At 39.1% G+C, this 19,047-nt stretch overlaps 1 protein-coding gene across 1 annotated transcript; it reads right to left on the bottom strand.

Annotated features, from left to right (window-relative positions):
* Positions 1 to 11,424: 11,424 nt before the first annotated feature.
* On the bottom strand, positions 11,425 to 12,295 carry LOC118659019 (histone H2A.Z-like). The gene has a single exon (XM_036314977.1). The coding sequence runs from the start codon at positions 12,203 to 12,205 to the stop codon at positions 11,819 to 11,821; it is 387 nt and encodes a 128-aa protein (XP_036170870.1). The 5' UTR covers positions 12,206 to 12,295; the 3' UTR covers positions 11,425 to 11,818.
* Between the last annotated feature and the right edge of the window lie 6,752 nt (positions 12,296 to 19,047).

A 19,047-nucleotide genomic window follows, 5' to 3' on the forward strand; every position in this document is an offset into this window, starting at 1 on the left:
TTAAAGCAGTACTGGTAAGAACAGAAGGTATAACCACTGAGTCAGGGATGCACAAATAGAAGGAACCCCAAGTCCTCTGTTTGAACGGGGCCAGCCTTTGAGTACATGGAGCAGTCAGTGGGTGATTTAAGGAGACTTCGCTTGCTCTCAAATAATCTCCCCTGTCCATGTTTCATGACACCTTCCCCATTTTATCATTTGAAATTCTCCCTTTAAAGTGACTGCTTCAGTGTATATATAACAAAAATAAGAGTATTATTAATGCCCTCTATTGCACTATTTTTAGCCTTTTAAAGCCTTTTTCCCCCCTGGTGAACATAAAACATGCCCTCCTTTAAAGTTATTTAATATTTTAAAATAAAAAGAGTGTTGTAACTAAAATCAAAGAAAATATTTCATTTCATTTACTTCTTCAAACTACAAAGACCTGCCCACCCTTTCCTGATAGAGAATTGCTGTGTAGATACACATGGGATGCAAGCTCCAGGTGCAGAGCGACTTTATCTTGTTTACTGCTGTTTCTCCAGCTCCCAGAAGTATCTAGAGCGTGACTAGAACTCCTATTGTCCTTTGTCCTGGAAGATGTGGCTGGGACTGTGAATCCAAATTAATACTGCTCCATGATGAAAATATCAAAGCACAACAACAGTGGGGATATTTACATGCAGAGAAGTGGGAGGAGTGGGCTGCGACTTGGAAAATCTATTCTAGTCTTTAATCCCCTTGGATTGGTGTTTTCTAGGGAGGGTTCAGAAAGTTGCCCTTAGCAGAGGGAGGTACAAGGCTCATAAGTTTCCATAAGGCAGAAGGAAGGATGACAGTAACAAGCCATCAACGACCACATCTCTGTATGACTGTGGTCAGGGAAACAGGCTAGGGCAATTTGGGTCCTAGGACAGGTGTCAATGAAGCAGGTTGTGGGCAAGTGAAAGGGGAAATTGTCTCCTCTGAGGATAGCAGTGAAGCAGAGAGGTTAGTAGCTTTGGAGTGAAACATTATCTCATCCCCTGATCAAAAATCCCCCATCTGCTTCTTATCCCTTTACAGTAGGATCCAAAGATCTTTCCATTGGCTCTGCCTCCAGCCCTGTCTCACATCTTGTTCCCTCTGGCTCACTGTGAGAGCCCCAAGACTATGCTGTTGTTGCCTCAACATACTACGCCCTCTACTACCTCACAGTCTTGGCTTTCATGTTCCCTCTGCTTGGGAGGGTCTTTACCCAGGTATCTGCATGGCCTTTTCATTTGCTTCATTTCCTGTTCGGGCATCATTTCCCACAGAAGCCTTCCCTGGATACCTCATCCAAAACTGCACCCCTCGCTCTGTCACTCTGTCTTCTCAGTCTGTTTTAGTTTCCTTTATGATAATCCTCACTTCCTGACTATACATCTGTGTCTGTATGTACACATATACCAGTGATGGCGAACCTTTTGAGCTCGGCGTGTCAGCATTTAGAAAAACCCTAACTTAACTCTGGTGCCGTGTCACATATAGAAATTTTTTGATATTTGCAACCATAGTAAAACAAAGACTTACATTTTTGATATTTATTTTATATATTTAAATGCCATTTAACAAAGAAAAATCAACCAAAAAAATGAGTTCGCGTGTCACCTCTGACACGTGTGTCATAGGTTCGCCGTCACTGACATGTACACATATTTGTTGTCTTTTCCTCCTATTCGAATGTAAGCTTCCTGCTATGTTCCCAGGAGCTTGAGCAGTCAGTGCCCAGCTCATAGCAGGCTCTTGTCAAATATTTGTGGAACAAATGACTAAAGTGGATATGACTTTGGATCCAGGCCTGGCCATTTATTGGTTTTCTTGACTAAATTCTTTAGCCCTCCTTAACCTGACTTTTGTTACCTGTAAACCATGTTAATGACAGTAGATTGTGATGAGCATATAGCACATATGAGCCCCAAGTACCTGGCACATAGCCAATGCTCACTAAATGGTGGCTATGATTTTCAACTTATTTGAGAATTTTAGGTAACATTGTGCTTTGCTATCTATAGCTCTGAAGGGTTTTCTAGCCTAAATCCTGTTGCATGATTTTTCCTTGAGCTAGGAGTATAGGATGGTGGTAAATATCCTATGATGGAAATACCAGTTTTAGTGAGATGCTCAAATGACAAAATCACAAGCTTCAGTTTTGCTTTTTTTAAAAAAATAAAATGTTTTTATTGATTTTTTAGAGAGGAGGGGGGAGGGAGAGAGATAGAAACATTGATGATAGAGACACATCTATCAGCTACCTACTGTATGCCCCCTACTGGGGATTGAGCCTGCAACCCGGGAACCAAACCCTGACCTCCTGGTTCATAGGTCAATACTCAATCACTGAGCCACACTGGCCAGACTCGGTTTTTCTTAAAAAGAATGCACCATCTCTTTCCCAGGGGAGCAGAGGTGTTTTGACCTTCCTCCTTATTGTTTCGATTTATGGGAAGAACATGTGAGTGAATGTGCTTATTATGTGACTTGCAAGCTCATTTCTCATTGGGCCCTTGGGGAATACTTGATCTGTGATGCACTTTGTCCTTCTGAGAACAAACCTATTCCCAGGTAAATGCCCTTGGAACCTGTATTTATTTCTGTTTTATTTGATTCTTGGTTGTGTTGGAGGATAGTAAGAGTTGGGAAGTATAAAAGAAAAAAAATCTAAGAATAGAAGGAACTAGATCAATCTTAATATCCTATTTCTAAAGAGACAGGTAATACTTAAATTTGTGGTTGTGGAGACCTGGTTTATTTATTTAAACCACCATTTTTCTATTTAAGAAAAGAGAGTTGTGAAGAAAAAATAATGGATGAATATAGCAGAATTTATGGCCCAAAATATACTAGAAATTGTCAGATAAGATTAATATTTTGCTTCCTGAAAAATGATATAAATCACACAGTATTGCACAGTTTGTGTTTGTTTATTTGAGAGTTTATATCTTGGGACATTAGCCATAAGAGTTACTGCTTTCATTTAGGATGAAAGAGAAAAGTAAAATCTCGAGTCCTGGGAGAAACTAGGTAAAGAGGAGCAGGCTTGCTATAGAAAACATTGCTTTATAAGTTATTGATCTACAAACTTTTTTGAAACTAGAGAATTATTGTGTATGGAGTTCCATATTTTATGAAAGGTCATTGAGAACATTATTTCCTAAAAATGTTTGAACATAAAAGTATGTTTTTCTGGCACAGATGATTAAAATTATTATTTATTTCTCACTTCTTGAATTGTCTAACATTTATTTTCATTTTTTCTTCTGATTTCTATCTTCTTAAAGATGTGATTGGCTTATCTTTTATTTATGAAAACAATATCTGGTGGAGTCTTGGTTTGAAATTGTACTAATTGTACCAGCTGCAATAAGGTCAGCTTGGACGCTGATTTACCACTGCACGACTTTGGGTAAGACCTGCTCTTCTCCACGCTTCCATTATTCATTCCATAGAAATAAGATTACAGCTAATGCGACTATTCATTGAAAAGCATTTGAATAGGCAGAAAAGAAAGGATAGGCAATAACACAGCATATTATTGAACAGATAATTCTCAATTTTGCCCTTGATTCAGGGAAAGGAGGATAAAAAAATGTTGGAAATTGGAGTCTCTTCTGCAATATAATTTTGCAAAAAATAGATGGCTAAACACCTGATTGTTTGCAAAGTTTATTCTCTAGATTTTCATGAAAGTTTGAAATTTCAAAGTAAACATTGTTTTAAGACATATAGGAAAAAGTGGTTTGCTGTTTTAGTTTTATTGCTTTAGCTCTGAATTTGATGAATCTTGTAACTGAGACATTTTCTGCATTTCTTGTTACAAACAAAAAGGTTCATTTTTGCGCAGCTGGTGTGGGTCAATGGTTGAGCATCGACCTATGAACCAGGAAGTCATGGTTCGATTCCAGGAGATCACGGTTTGATTCCTGGTTGGGGCACATACCTGGGCTTGATCCCAAGTGCGCAGCAGGCAGCCAATCAATGATTCTCTCTCATCATTGATGTTTCTCTCTCTCTCTCTCCCTTCCTCTTTGGAATCAATAATAATAATAATAATAATAATAATAATAATAATAAAAAGGTACATTTTGGAAATTTTCTAGTTCATCCGTAAGTACTGCTAGCATTTTATTTTTTTTACTGTCTTGGGAGAAATGTTGCTTCACAAAGTCATCTGGATACTGGCTGCCTATTTTGGTATAGGACTTTCTTAGCAGAGAAAGCAGAACTAAAGCTATGTTAATGGACGAAAAGAAGTACCCTGTGTGTGGTGTGTGTGTGTGTGTGTGTGTGTGTGTGTGTGTGTGAGAGAGAGAGAGAGAGAGAGAGAGAGAGAGAGAGAGAGAGAGAGAGAGAGAGAGAGGCGCCTTATGTTGTGGACTATTTGTTGAAATGAATGAGATTGGATTTCTCAGAATTTTGGGAGAATTTGGGTGTTGTTGGTACTTTTCTGTTCTGTTGAATTCAAGTAACACGTCATCTCTCCTTCCTTTGTTGCTATAAATAGCATTTACTAGACATTCATTGATTACTAATAGTAACGGCTAACTGAACAACTGAATTAAACATATTTAGGATTTTTCTTAAAACAAATACGCTTCTTCAGAAAAAAATAAAATTATCAAGCCAAATCTTATGTGCCAGATACTCTTCTAATATTTTTCTGTATATTAATAGATTTAATATTAATACTAATGCTTTTATACTCCCTTACTATTGACGAAATAGAGACACTGTGGTGGCAAAACAAGACTATGTAAAGAAAATAGCAGGACTATTTTATAACACAAAAGAAATCATTGCTCATGTTTGCCGGTGAAACAATCTATCAGGAATGGAGGGTGATTTAGAGGAATGAGCTATAAATAATCAGTGGCCCACAAGTAGATGATCTATTTGCAGATTCTCTGCAGTTTCTTGACCTGTGTTCTTCTTTTTGGGCAGAAGGCAATTGCAGTCCCGGCACCCACAGGCTGAGTATCTGTGAGGATCAAAGTGCCTGCTAACGGCCGTTCTCATTGATTTCAGGACTATTTATAGTTTTGTAATATTTTCTCCACTTTAGCCCATTATCTTGCGCAGTCGAGGGCAGTTAGGGAAGGGGATCACTGTAGGCAACTGATGTGCTTCAGAATAGCTAACTCCACAGAGGTCATACTTTTGGCACAATAGGTAAAAAATCCAAACTAATTTTTTTATAAGAAAAAAATGTCCTGTTGGTGTCCATTTTTATAATTTCAACATTGTTAGTCTTTTTATATATATATTGACATTGTTAGTCTTTTAAAAATTTATTTTATAAATAATCATTGGTATACAATATTATATTAGTTTCAGGTGCAGTGCTAGTCTTTTAAGTGGCTGCTATCCTAACTTAGGTTACAATGTGGTATTTGAGTAACCCTTTATAAGTTCTTAAAAAAAACCACAGCTTTATTGAGATAGAATTTATATACCATACAACTTACCTATTTAAAGTGTAAAATTCAGTGGTTTTTAGTATATTCATGGTGTTATGCAACCACCACTGCAGTTTAATTTTAGAGCATCCTCCACCTCTGCCCCCCAAAATGTCAATACCCACTAGCAGTCACTCCCAATCCTGCCTCCCCCATGACACCCCCCACCCCAGACCACCATTAATCTATTTTCAGTTTCTATGAATTTGCCTATTCTGGATGTTTTATATAAATGGAATCATACACTATGTGGTCTCTAATCACTAGATTTTTTCACTAAGCATAATTTTTCCAGATTCATCCATGTGGTAGCATTTCTCAGTACTTCATTTCACTTTTTTCCTCTTTTTAAAATATATTTATTGTTGAGAGTATTACACTCATTCCTCCATTGCCCCCTCCACCCGGTTCCCACCCTGTCCCAGGCCTTCACCACGATTGGGTTATTTCTATTTTTGGGTTATTATGAATAATGCTGCTATAAACATTCACGTACAATTTTTATGAGTATATATCTAGAAATAGAATTGCTCAATCACATGGGAACTCTAATTTTTTGAAGAACTTCCAAATTGTTTTCCAGTAAGTTGACTTTAAAATTCCTAACTGTACTGCTTTATTCTCTCTTAGACTAAAATTTGTTCATTAATTTATACATTTTCTAGGTATCATATTTAGGATAGTGGCTCAGAAATTTTTAAATAATGAGTTTATGATAAAATGTATAATGTTGTTAACTGTATATATACATGCTTTGTAAAGTTATTGAAAATATTGGAATTGCAAAATTGCCTGTTTTGCCAGTCATATGAATTTTTAGAGAACCATTTAATTTTTTTCTGGGGCTGTACAGAATGCAGTTTAAAATTTAAATTTAAATTTATTTGTTTTTTGAATAGGTACTAGAGCCACATGGTTCAAAATTCTGGAGGTAGATGGTGTATTATCTCCCTCCCACCTCTATGCTACACACCTTCTTGTTCCCTCCCCAGAGGCAATAGTGCTATTCTTGTGCAGCCTTCCAAAAAAAAGTATTTTAATGCAATTTAAACTGGAAAAGAATAAACTTAAAAAACAACAAATATGTGGGCATATGAGGGTTTTGTTCTAAACTTGGATTGTTTGGTTAATGAAAGCCAGAACACAAGCCTCAGTGAGGAATTTATTTCAAGCTTGAATAACGATAAAGAACTTACAAGTTTAATAATTGTCTTAAATAGCTTGAGGACATAATAAAAGCCTTCTATTTCTCTTTAACTTTTCGTTTTGCCCCAGAAGTCAATCCTTGATCCACAACCTTCTGGTTATTATTTCACTTTGTCTATATTCATGAGACAGATAATCTGCTGATTTTATCTTCTTTACCTCCATTTCTGCTTCAAATGCTTTACTTTAAGGGAGTCTTTCACAAAGTCTGCAAAGCTGGCTCCTGCCGGACTCCCAAACCACATGTTACACTTTGTTCTTTTCTCCTTCACAGGTTCCAGGCACAAACCTTCCTGTCAGTCCTGCCACAAGCAAGCTCTTTCCACCTCAGCACCTGGTACAATAGGTTCTTCTCTTTTGTCAGGAAGTTTTCCTTCTGCTCCTCTGTGACTGGCTCCTCCCTATCTTTCAGGTCTCAGCATCAGTGTGGCCTTCTCGTTAGCTAAGGCCAATTTAACTAAGGTTGGCCTCTTTTCCCTTATTCTCCATTGCATTCGACAGTTGATTTCATTCATAGTACTTGCTATAGTATTTGTTTATTTACTAGCTCATTATCTGGAATCATCTATTCTAAAACAGTCTACGGTCTAAAACAAGGATGGGCAAACTACTGTCCAAGTAGGCCCTGGAGCTAAGAATTGCTTTCCATTTTCAAAGGGTTGTTTAAATGATTTTTTTAAGCAAAGAAAAACACACAACAGAGACGTGACATTTGCAAAACCTTAAATATTTACTATCTGGCCCTTTATAGAAAAGTTTGCTGACTTTTCGTTCAAAATGTACATTCCAAGGGGAATATAAGATAATCCAGTCTTGTTTATTCTTTTGCAGTTATTTATTGTGTATTTTTTGTAAACCACATAATTTTTAGCATAGTAGTATGTGCATATAATTTATAAAATCTTATATACATTTATGTATTTAGGATAGTGGCTCAGAAATTTTTAAATAATGAGTTTATGATAAAAATTGTGGAAGTAACTATTGCTAAAATATATCATTTATGAGGATAGGAACCACATTCTCTTTATATTCCCATCTTCTAATACACACTCAATATGATACTTTTTGAATAAATGATGGCAGCAGACTTACTATTAATTGAGCATATATTATACTAGAGGCCAGGTGCATGAAATTCGTGCATGGGGGGGAGGGGTCCCCTCAGCCCAGCCTACACTCTCTCCAATCTGGGATCCCTCAGGGGATGTCTGACTGCCAGGTCTAAGCCGGCAGTCGGACATCTCTCTCACAATCCTGGGCCGCTGGCTCCTAATCGCTCACCTGCCTGCCTGCCTAGTTGCCCCTAACTGCCCTCCCCCTGCTGGCCTGATCGCCCCCAACTGCCCCCCCCCCCCGCCGGCCTGGTCACCCCTTACTGGCTCCCCTGCCGGCCTGGTCGCCCCCAACTGCCCCCCTCTGCCAGCCTGGTTGCCCCTCACTGCCCCCCCTGCTGGCCTGGTCACACTTCATGGCCCCCTTGCTGGCCTGGTTGCCCCACGCAGCCTGCTTGTTCAGTCTTTTGGTTGTCCCTCACTAACCCCCCTGCTGGCCTGGTCGTAGGCAGCCATCTTGTGAGGGCATGAGGGTTAATTTGCATATTACCTCTTTATTTTATAGGATTCTCTGAGCATTAAATATTGTTATACAATATTTTGCTTTTTAAAAATAATTTTTAGTTTGTCAATTACAGTTGACATACACTATTAGTTTCACGTGTACAATATAGTGATTAGACATTTCTGTAACTTACAAAGTGATCACTCTGATAACACTGGTACTCACCTGACACTGTACATAGTTATTACAATATTATTGACTATATTCCCTGTATATGATGTACTTTATATCCCATGACTATATTTATAACTGGCAATTTGTACTTCTTAATGCCTGCCTTTGTTTTTTTTTTATCCATCGCCCTCCCATATGGCAACCATCAAAATGTTCTCTGTATCTGTGATTTTGTTTCTGTTTTATATGTTTATTTATTTTGCTTTTTGGATTCCACATGTAAGTGAAATCATATACTATTTGTCTTTCTCTGTCTGACTTTTTTCACTTAGCATAATTCCCTCTAGGTCTATCCATGTCATTGCAAATGACAATATTTCATTTATTCTTTTTATGGCTAAATCCCACTGTATACATGTACTATCTTCTTTATCCATTGATAAATGAATGGACAATATTTTCTTTAAAACTACCCAATGACTTAGGTCCTATTATCTTTATTTTATAAATGAGAAAATAGAAGTCCAAAGAGGTTAAACTACTTCTTGTAGTTCACATTGGCAGTGAAAAGTGGAAGTCCAATTAGGCTGCCTGTCTGGTTCCAATGCCAGTAGTTTTCTTTAATTTCATTCCTTTGGACTCTGCATCAGAATGCAGTCACATTTTGGAATTCTTTATGCCTTGAATGATGAAATCATATTAGCTTAGAAGGGTTAATCAAATTTCTCCAGCAGTCAATAGATATGAAGAAGGGGCATGTATATTACTAATAGAATAAGTCAGTTTCAATGGTTTGTCGCAAGCTCTTGAAGTTAGAATTGGGATACAGGAGTCTAAGTATGGTTCTGCAATTTACCTGATAACTCATTTAACTTCTGTGAGCTAATTTCTCATCTATAAATTGGGGCTAAAAATAATATTTACCACAAAGGTGTTTTTGAGAATTAAATGCATGTGAAAATGATTGCATACTAAGGTCTATAAAATGTTAGTCCTTCTTTAGTCACATATAACTGTGTGGGCCATACTTTTTCTGCTGTCATAGTTTTGTCTACTGTAATATGTTTTGGCTAACAAAACACTTACTTAACCATTCAAAGGAAGCAGCACCATTCTGGCATATGAAAGAATCAGAGCTCAGATATAAATTTAACATTCTCTTTCTAGGCTTCTTATAAACCCTAGTTTACTTGATTTTTCTCAAAAGTGCACATAACTGCTACCTACGATGCAGATTTATAAGAGAAAACTCTAGTATTAATCAACATCTCCTTTACTTACATATTAGAACGTGGAGGAATGTAATGTTTTAATTTTCACACCCATCAACATTAGTATTAAATTGGAAGTTATTATTTAGATTTTTCCAGTGCAGTTTCTACTTATCAGTCTTAAACTAAAAAAATCTTTCAAGATTCTTTTTCCAAAATCATAGTTCTTTAAGCTAATTTTGTATTAAATTACAAAAGAAAACCCAAATCATCTACAGCATTTTCATTTTAGATAATACCTTTCACACATTTTAAATACTGAGCTCCCAAGGCCTTAAGCTAAATCTGAAATAAAAACTTTCTAAAGGAAAGGGAATCACATCAAATCGTTCTCACAGAGTTCTGACATTTTTGCCTTGGACTGTTATCATTTCTTCCCTGTATGTAAATGTCTTCTGGCTTTTCTCCCAATGGCCATTTGCAGGAGCAATGAGGTCATATTTTTATCTTTTTCTCTGGCTTTGTGCTTCTTCCAGTTTTAGGCACTTACTTAGAAACTAGGGGCCCGGTGCACAAAATTCATGCATTGTAGGGTCCCTAGGCCTGGCTGGTGATCAGGGACAATTGGGGCCTTCTGGCTGCCTGCTGGGGCCTTCCTTCGTTCTGTGTCGCCCCCTTGTGGTCAGCGCATGTCATAGCGAGCGATAGAACTTCTGGTCTCCCGTTTGAACTCCCGTGGGGACACTTTGCATATTAGCCTTTTATATATATAGACTAGAGGCCTGGTGCATGAAATTCGTGCATGGGGGTGGGGTCCTTCAGCCCAGCCTGCATCCTCTCCAATCCAGGACTCCTTGGGGGATGTCCGACTGCCTCTTGCAATCTGGGACTGCTGGCTCCTAACCGCTCGCCTTCCTGCCTTCCTGATTGCCCCTAACCACCTCTGCCTGCCTGCCTGATTGCCCCTAACTGCTCCCCTACCAGCCTGATCACCCCTAACTGCTCCCCTGCTGGCCTGATCGCCCCTAACCGCCTCTGCCTCACCCCATACCCGGGATCCAGGATTCCCTCCTCCAGCTGGTTGCAGGCACCCAGGACCTGGGCTTTCCTCCCTCTGGCCAGCAGCAGGCACCCAGGACCTGGGCCGGCTTCGCCCGAGCCTGCTGCAACTGCAGGGGACCATGGGCAGGCGGCTTTGCCCGGGCCACAGCCACAGGCACCTGGGACCGCAGGGTATGCGGCTTGTCCCTCTCTTGGACCACAGCCTGGCTGTTCCCCATTCCTCTCTTGTGAGCTCATTTGTGACTGGCTGGTCCCCAGTATGATATTAACTATGTATTGTATTAGCTGTGGGCTTGTCATATATGACCTTTAACTTTTAACTTTCAAGCTTTGAATGAAACTTGCATTGCTGACTACCTACTATTTATTAGGTAGTGTGGCAAGTATCAACATGTGAGTTTTTATCACATGATGGGTATTGTGCTAAGTGCTTCAGGCCACTTCATCTCATTCATCTCATGATTATTCCTCCATCATAACCTTAACATTGTAAAACAACTCATTACATGCAAACTTCCCTTTCTGGTTGCAGTGCTCTTTATGGCCCATCCTAAGTTCTTCCTGCTGATGGCTTAGAGTAAATTTATGATCAATCCTGCACGTTTTGCTGCTGAGATGTAGAGGAATTATTTAAGGCTTTAAAAATTCCCTTTCTCTAACTTTTAACTTTCAAGCCTAGTATGTTTCTGTGGGTTTCAAAAACCTGCTTCTGGAAGTCAAAAGCTTTCTTTCTCTTTACATTTCTACAATAATTTTTTTTTTTTTTTTTTTTTTTGGGATATGACCTTTATTGAGCTTATCCACCGGAGTGGAAATAATGTCTGTACAAAACCAAATGTTTGTTACTATAACTTCTGCATCACAATTAAAATCCAAACAGTTTTTTAAAAACAGTCAACTCAATCAAAACCCACTACTTCAGAATCAATAGCTTCTTTGAAGCCACAGTAACACTTAAATATGGTTAAGACTCGAATGCAGAAATTTGGTTGGTTGGAAAGCTAATTAAACTTCCAACTTGCTCAAATAGAATTACAAAAAGGCAAAATTGTGTTTTTCACAGAGATACAGTCCACTGGAATCACCAACACTGGACAGCTGTTAGAGTATTTAGAGTCCTGAGATAATAAGAAATCCAGGCATCCTTTAGACAGTCTTCTGTTGTCCTTTCTTCCCAATCAGAGATTTGTGGATGTGTGGAATAACACCACCACCAGCAATTGTAGCCTTGATGAGAGAATCCAATTCTTCATCTCCACGAATAGCAAGTTGCAAATGACGAGGGGTAATACGCTTTACCTTTAAGTCTTTTGATGCATTGCCTGCCAATTCAAGTACCTCTGCGGTGAGGTACTCCAGAATGGCTGCGCTGTACACAGCAGCGGTCGCGCCTACACGTCCATGGCTGGTCGTCCTAGATTTCAGGTGTCGATGAATACGGCCCACCGGAAACTGCAAGCCGGCTTTCTGCGAGCGGGAAACCGCCTTTGTCTTGGCCTTTCCGGAGTCTTTCCCAGCCTTACCGCCAGCCATGTCGATTTCTGCTGAAGCTCAAGCGAGCAGGGCAGAGAAAGGAGGAGCCAGACACCCAGCGAAATCCCAGCGCCGACTCCCTCGCACCGCGATTCAAACTGCCTACATTTCTACAATAATTTTAATGCTCCTTTAAGCAGATGGAATCCTCTGGTTAGGAGGGAGAAATGTCATATGCAAGAAAGTGATGGGGAAAAAAGGAATAAGAACATGTTTCAATGTACCATCTCTCTCTTACAATATAACTGCATATACTAGTACATAGAACTTACATAGCTATAGACTCTAGGATTCATTGCCCATCCTCATCCAAAGATATATCTAGTTTAACTGGAGATAATTTGTAAACTCATATAATACAGATTACTTTTAATTGTGGAATTTCAGGCATCAGTGTACTGGGTAAGGTTTTTATATTTTCTCTCTATCAATTTTTCTTCTTTGCCGAACCCATTCTATACAGAGTTGTTTCTTTATGTAAATTGGTTAATTTGCAATATGTATTATAGTTTCTTCACAGGCACTTATTGCTCCTCAGTATTTCTGCATTTGACTCCCTGTATGTCTGTACTACACATACGTATGATTGTAGTTCTCTAATCATTATTTTGATGATAATGATTCAGAATGATCATAAAGGTAATATCTGATTTCATTTAACAGCAACTACAATGACATACTTCTTCCTGATTGGGATATTTAATGGCAAGTGGTATAATGATGAAGAAGACAGCTGTGATGACCAATTTGTTCAATCTGTTACTGGGTAGACTAGAAATTAATTAACCATTGGGAAAAGAAAGCCTTCCCTATTAGCTGTATTGTGCTACTGGTCCTTCACATACTGCTTAGGCTTCTAAGATGAGGACTTACCAAAATATTAACCAAGCCCTAACTGGTTTTCTCAGTGGTTAGAGCATCGGCCTGGGGACTGAAGGGTCTGGGGTCCAATTCTGGTCAAGGGAACATACTTTGGTTGCACATTCAATCCCCGGGTCCGGTTGGGGCCTGTACGGAGGCGACCGATTGATGTGTCTCTCTCATATTGACATTTCTCTCTCTCTCTCTCTGTCTCTCCCCCTCCCTTTCACTCTCTCTGAAAATTAATGGAAAAAATATCCTCGGGTGAGGATTAACAACAACAACAAAATTAACCAAAAGAATGAATTTTGATCCCAAAACTCACTTTTGGTATAAATGCAAATGCAACCTGAGGGTTTATTAGTAACCAGGTGGTTGTCTGGTGGGCTCTCCCATATACCGTAATGTGCCCTCCCCTTTCCTCTCACCATGGCTTTGAATGAAACTTGCATTGCTGACTATTAAAGTCCTTGAGTACGTTCTCTTCCCAAGCCTGGACAGATAGTGTTAGGAGGGCCAAATGGAAGAATATTCTTTCAGATTCTTTGGAAGTACGTTCATTGGTTTCTTTCAATCTTCAGCAGGATTTTCTTTTTTCCTGTATTGACAGGAACAAATCTGGGAGCCACTTGAAATGACACAATATGAAGTCCATGGCAGCTATATGTATACCTGTACACTTAGAGAATGTGTTAGGGAGAACACGGTTAGGCACTATCTTTCTTCTTTCTGAAGTCTAGGTTATATTTGTATACACACACTTCTCTGCTTCTTTATTTTTTAATATGTATTTTTATTGATTTAAGAGAGTAAGGAAGAGGGAGGGATAGAAACATCAATGATGATTGGCTGCCTCCTGCATGCCCCACCCTGGGGATTGCGCCTGCAACCTGGGTATGTGCCCTGATTAGGAATCAGTCATTGACACTCAACCACTGATCCATGCTGGCTGGGCAGCTTCTTTCTATCTGTCTCTGTTTATGTTTTCCCCCTTCCCTCCTGCCCTCTCCCAACACCCCATAATCATATTACAGAATGGAGTACATTTGCGTAAATTTGTGTTTGCTTTCAGGCAGCATGAGAAACAGCAGATGTGCTTCACAGGGTGTGGGAGGAGAGTTACAGCACATGATACATGTACTAAGCATAAATGGGGAAAGTTAATTGTTATCATTATTATTTACTATATTGTGTCCTAACTATATTGTCATTGATCTGGTGACTTAATATTTCAATGGGACAGGCAAGATGGTTTAGACCTAAATTATCAAGCACCTACGGAGGCTATGATTCAAAGACAATATTCATAACCCTAGGGGGGAAAAACAAAACAAAAACCAACAAATCCTTTCATTTCCCCTCTGAGTATACTGAATTTGATCTCTCTTTCCTTTGGTGGAAAGCAGTGGTGCTGCATGCAGATAGAGCTGCCTGACTGAGTGGTGCTTCAAGGCTCATTTAGGTATTTGCTTGGATTCCTGAGGCCCAAAGAGCCTGCAGTCTTATTTATGGGGGTAGCATGAAGAAGAGAGGGGAAGAAAGAGCTGGAGATAGAGAAATGAGAGAGGGAGAGGGAGAGGGAGAGAGAGACTTCAGAGAATGCAGGGTGATTGGAAGGAAAGTAAAAAAGAAATCAAAATTATTGTCTAGAATCAGAATGTACAGCTTTACCTGTCTCTGGTATAATTCCACTTTGGCCAGGTGATGATCATGCTGACACCAGGCTGTAATTTCTCTTTTGAAGCACAAAAGGAAATGAAGGTGTGAATAACACTGCAAGGCTCTGAATTAGGAAACAGGAAAGGCGATCTCATGCTACTGTTGGAGCCTTGAGTGTTCTTGAAATGTAATTGTGACATCCCTTGAGGACACGGTGTACTGCAGAATAGCACAATCTAGGTGCTGGTATTTCTGTTGGCAAAGCTCCCATCACAGCCTCAGACGCTTTCTCTTGCCACCCAGGCTCCAGACAGTGACAACAAATGATTGCTCTGCATGTTCCTATGTCTGAAAAAATAGCTTTAGAACTGTACCAGTTTTATGGTTCAGCAATTGAGGCATTTATATAAAACTTGAACCTAGCCATCAAGAGATCTGCTAGAAAAAAATTTAGCAAAATCAAATTTCAAGATGGCATTATTCACCATAAGGAAAACCACCAATTCAGCAAAAGGGGAGGCAAAACTGAAATTCACCTTCAAAGCTAAATATTGTACCTTAAGACCAATTTTAACCTCTAATGCATTGGAGGGTTAATAATCTCCCTTTTTCTGCTTAAACCTAAAGTTAATGGTTAACAAAAGATCTTGGCTTGTTAGATTTTTCTTTCCTTACAGATTAAATTTTTATAAATAGAGATGACTTACTAGTTTAAATGTTTCTCTCAGCTGGATCCAGAGACACGCTGTTTTATTAGTCCTAGACTGGAAAAATTAAGTTTTTATTATGAGGAGGAGAAGGAAGCCAGCCTTCACAGTGGGGAGGGTTTGGGGAGGGAGAGGAAGGAATGTCAGGGACCTCATGGCTCTGAGCAGAGCAGCCCAGATTGCAGAACCTCCAAGCAAGGCCCAATCAGGGCCGTGGGAAGATCCCAGCTGGATGTTACAGCTTTTGAAATGGTTCTCCCTAACAATTTCATTCTGCCCCAGGGAGGTGTAAACTTTCAGAAACAAATATTTATTGAGATTTTTTTTTACATGCAAAATAGAGAGGAAGAAAAAAGAATAAAAAGAGAGAAAATATGTACATAATAACAGTTACCACTTAGAAGGTCATGTTTGCCAATTTTAAAGTGAGATGGTACTTTTATTTCCTCGCCTAGCCATCAGCACTGTTTTTAGAAGGAAGGGGTAACAAATAAGTGCTCTATTTAAAGCTCCAGTTTTATATTGGTAAATGTAAAAAATCGAAATGTTATTTTATATTTTTTATTGATTTCAGAGAGGAAGGGAGAGGGAGAAAGAGATAGAAACATCAATGATGAGAGAGAATCATTGATTGGCTGCCTCCTGCACACCCCCTACTAGGGATTGAGCCCACAACCTGGCCATGTGCCCTGATGGGGAATTGAACTGTGACCTCCAAGCTCATAGGTCGACACTCAACAATGAGCCAAGCTGGCCGGGCTAGAAATGTTATTTTGAAAAGAGAAGTATACATTTGTGTGCATACTATAATTATATAAAAACAAGTACTATGTTAGAAGATTTAATGGGCAATAGACCAAAGTGCTAATAGCCATTTGAAGAAGACATGGAATTACAGATGCCCCCCCCCCCCCCCCCACACACACACCATTTTTTCCAGTTTTCCAAACTTTTTATAGTGTGGTGTCATTGCATCTATAATAATTTTTGAAAACAGGATGTAGGGAGAATAAAGCTAGAACACTTTAAGAGTGAGAGAAGGAGAGAGACAGAAAAGTAAAGAAAGAAAAGAAAGAGGAGGGAGGGAGGAAAAAAAGAAGGAAGGAGGAACGGGGATTAAATATTCTTAAGTATTGTCAGATGGTCAGAGAGAATAAAGAAACCTGGTAAAACAGTCTTGAAAAAGTTTAAACTTTGACTTTTGGTCTTGAAGTACCAGGAGATTTTTGTGTTTATTTTCAGTTTATGATAATGACCGAGTGATGTGTCAGCATTTTAAAAAATGGAATGGAAACGAATGTGCTTTTTTCTTCAGCTTACTAATTGAAATGCCTGATAGCCCTAGGGATGAAGCAGCTGCTTCTCAGAGAACTGCTACAGGTTTTAGATTACAAGGTTATTCGGCAGAATTGTCCTCTTTATCTACTTGTCTAAAATAGAATTAGGTTACATGAAAAAGAAATATATATATATTAAAAAACCCTACTAGATTAGAAAGGAAGTGAGAAAAAAATTGGTATTACTAAAGAGCGTCTTTCTACTCCAGTAAAATAATTCTTTTAGAATTTTAATGTAAATATATTGCCCCAGGAGATGTTTCAGTTAGAAATTTAAAACTACTTAACACATATAATGTGCCAAAGTTGTTGTATATTTTGTTGACTAAAGCACCAACTCCTTCTTTAACATGGGGTGCACATATATTTACATATCCAATACAAGAGGACTTTACTCAGAGTATATAAGAAACAAGAAACTTAGTTGGAGCTGGACTGGCCTTTACAAATGATCCAGATCATTGCTGTCCAATATAACTTTTTGAGATGGCGGAAATGTTTTATTTCTGTATTGCCAACGCAGTAGCTACTAGTCTTGTGTAATCACTTGAAATGTGGTTAGTATGGCCCTAGCCGGGTTGGCTCAGTTGATAGAGCGTCAGCCTGTCAACTGAAGGGTCCTGGGTTCGATTCTGGTCAAGGCCACATGCCTGGATTGCAGGCTTGATGCCTAGTGTGGGGCATGCAGGAGGCAGCCAATCAATGATTCTCTCTAATCATTGATGTTTCTATCTCACTCTTCCTCTCCCTTCCTCTCTGAAATCAATAAGAATATATTTTTTAAAAAAGAAATGTGGCTAGTATGACTGAAGAACTAAAATTTTAATAATTAAATTGAAATAGCCACATGTGGCTAGTACTCTGTATTGGACAGTACAGATCATACTTATTTGGCAGGTAAGGCAATCAAGAGGCTAAGTGAGACCCCCAAGATAACTGAAATCTGCCATTCATTTTCAACTAATTTTCATTATTGAGAGATTAGAGAGGAGAAGGAAGATGAGTGAGTTTGTTACATTAATGTTCTAAGACTGCTCCCTGATAATCTTTCTTTTTAACCTCTGGAAATACCTAGAAACCACCCACCCAACAGGGGTCATGGGTAAGATTACCCAAACAGATTAAGCCCCCCAAGCCCACTCTGATTCTTATACTAATAACTATCAGGTTGGAAGAGAAAATATTATTGCTGCTTTATATCTGAGGTTCTGATAGGCCAAATGATTATTAGCTCAGGTTTGCCTGTCTCGCAAGTACATCTGCTGGAAAAGGTTTTGACTCTTCACTCTTTCTGTTATACCTGGCTGCCTTTCATCTAAGTCCTGAGACGGTGTAAGACCTGGGAAGCTGCCTTAGTGTGTAGGACAAACTGAGGGAGCCCCACAGAGCAGAAGCATTTCACAGAAAACATCCTCTGGCAAAAGTCTAGTGGGAAGCTGTGTGGGATCCAGAATTAAGAGAATACAGGATTGATAACAAGTATGCTTGGACAAGTTACTAAGCCTCTTTAAATACCACGTTCCCTATTAGTAAAATGAGGATTACATTGGTACCTCGTAGACTTCTTGTGCAGGAAAATGAAATTATTCATGTAAAGTGCTATGTGCAGGCATATATATAGTAACTGCTCAGTGCACATTAGCTATAATTATACATATTAATATAAAAAGATGTGAGCTGTGTTTTCATTGCTTCATTGGCCTGTTTCCAGATTCAGAAGAGGCAGTGATTTTGGGTTTGACCTGCATTAGAACACTATACTCAATCTCCTAGTATTTTCTCACATTTTCCTTTCCTCTACAAGTTTCTATTCTCTTTCTCCCACTACAACACAGTCAGGAAAATGTTATTGTGTTACTATCCCTGGAATCTCTCCTTCATTGCTACAACTTTTGTGAAGTTCTAGAGGAAATAGTGAGGGAGGCACCAGAGTGGCTGGCGGGATCTTGGAAACATTGAACATTGATTGGCCTCCTGATGTCGACCATCATTATGGGAGCAGCAGCATGAAGCCCCACACCCAGTTCAAAGGAATCTATTTTGACAAAGTTTCTAAAATTAACCCCCCCCGGCCCCCCCCGACCCCCCCCCTCCTGTGGAGACAGTTTCTGCACAGTCCTACCATCATTACCAAGTCATTATCTAACTAAATGGGAGAAATCATCCTGTACATGAAGCCTTTTCAGGAGTTATATCCAGACACTTTGTTCCTTGCTCCAGGCATCTCATAACCTGTCAGACTGGCTATCATCAACAAATCAACAAACGACAAGTGCTG

Source organism: Myotis myotis, unplaced genomic scaffold (assembly GCF_014108235.1).
Source record: "Myotis myotis isolate mMyoMyo1 unplaced genomic scaffold, mMyoMyo1.p scaffold_m19_p_6, whole genome shotgun sequence".
Classification (NCBI taxonomy): domain Eukaryota; kingdom Metazoa; phylum Chordata; class Mammalia; order Chiroptera; family Vespertilionidae; genus Myotis; species Myotis myotis.

Excerpts from the sequence above, each read along its gene's own strand:
- LOC118659019 (XM_036314977.1), bottom strand. The coding sequence starts at position 12,205 with ATGGCTGGCGGTAAGGCTGGGAAAGACTCCGGAAAGGCCAAGACAAAG.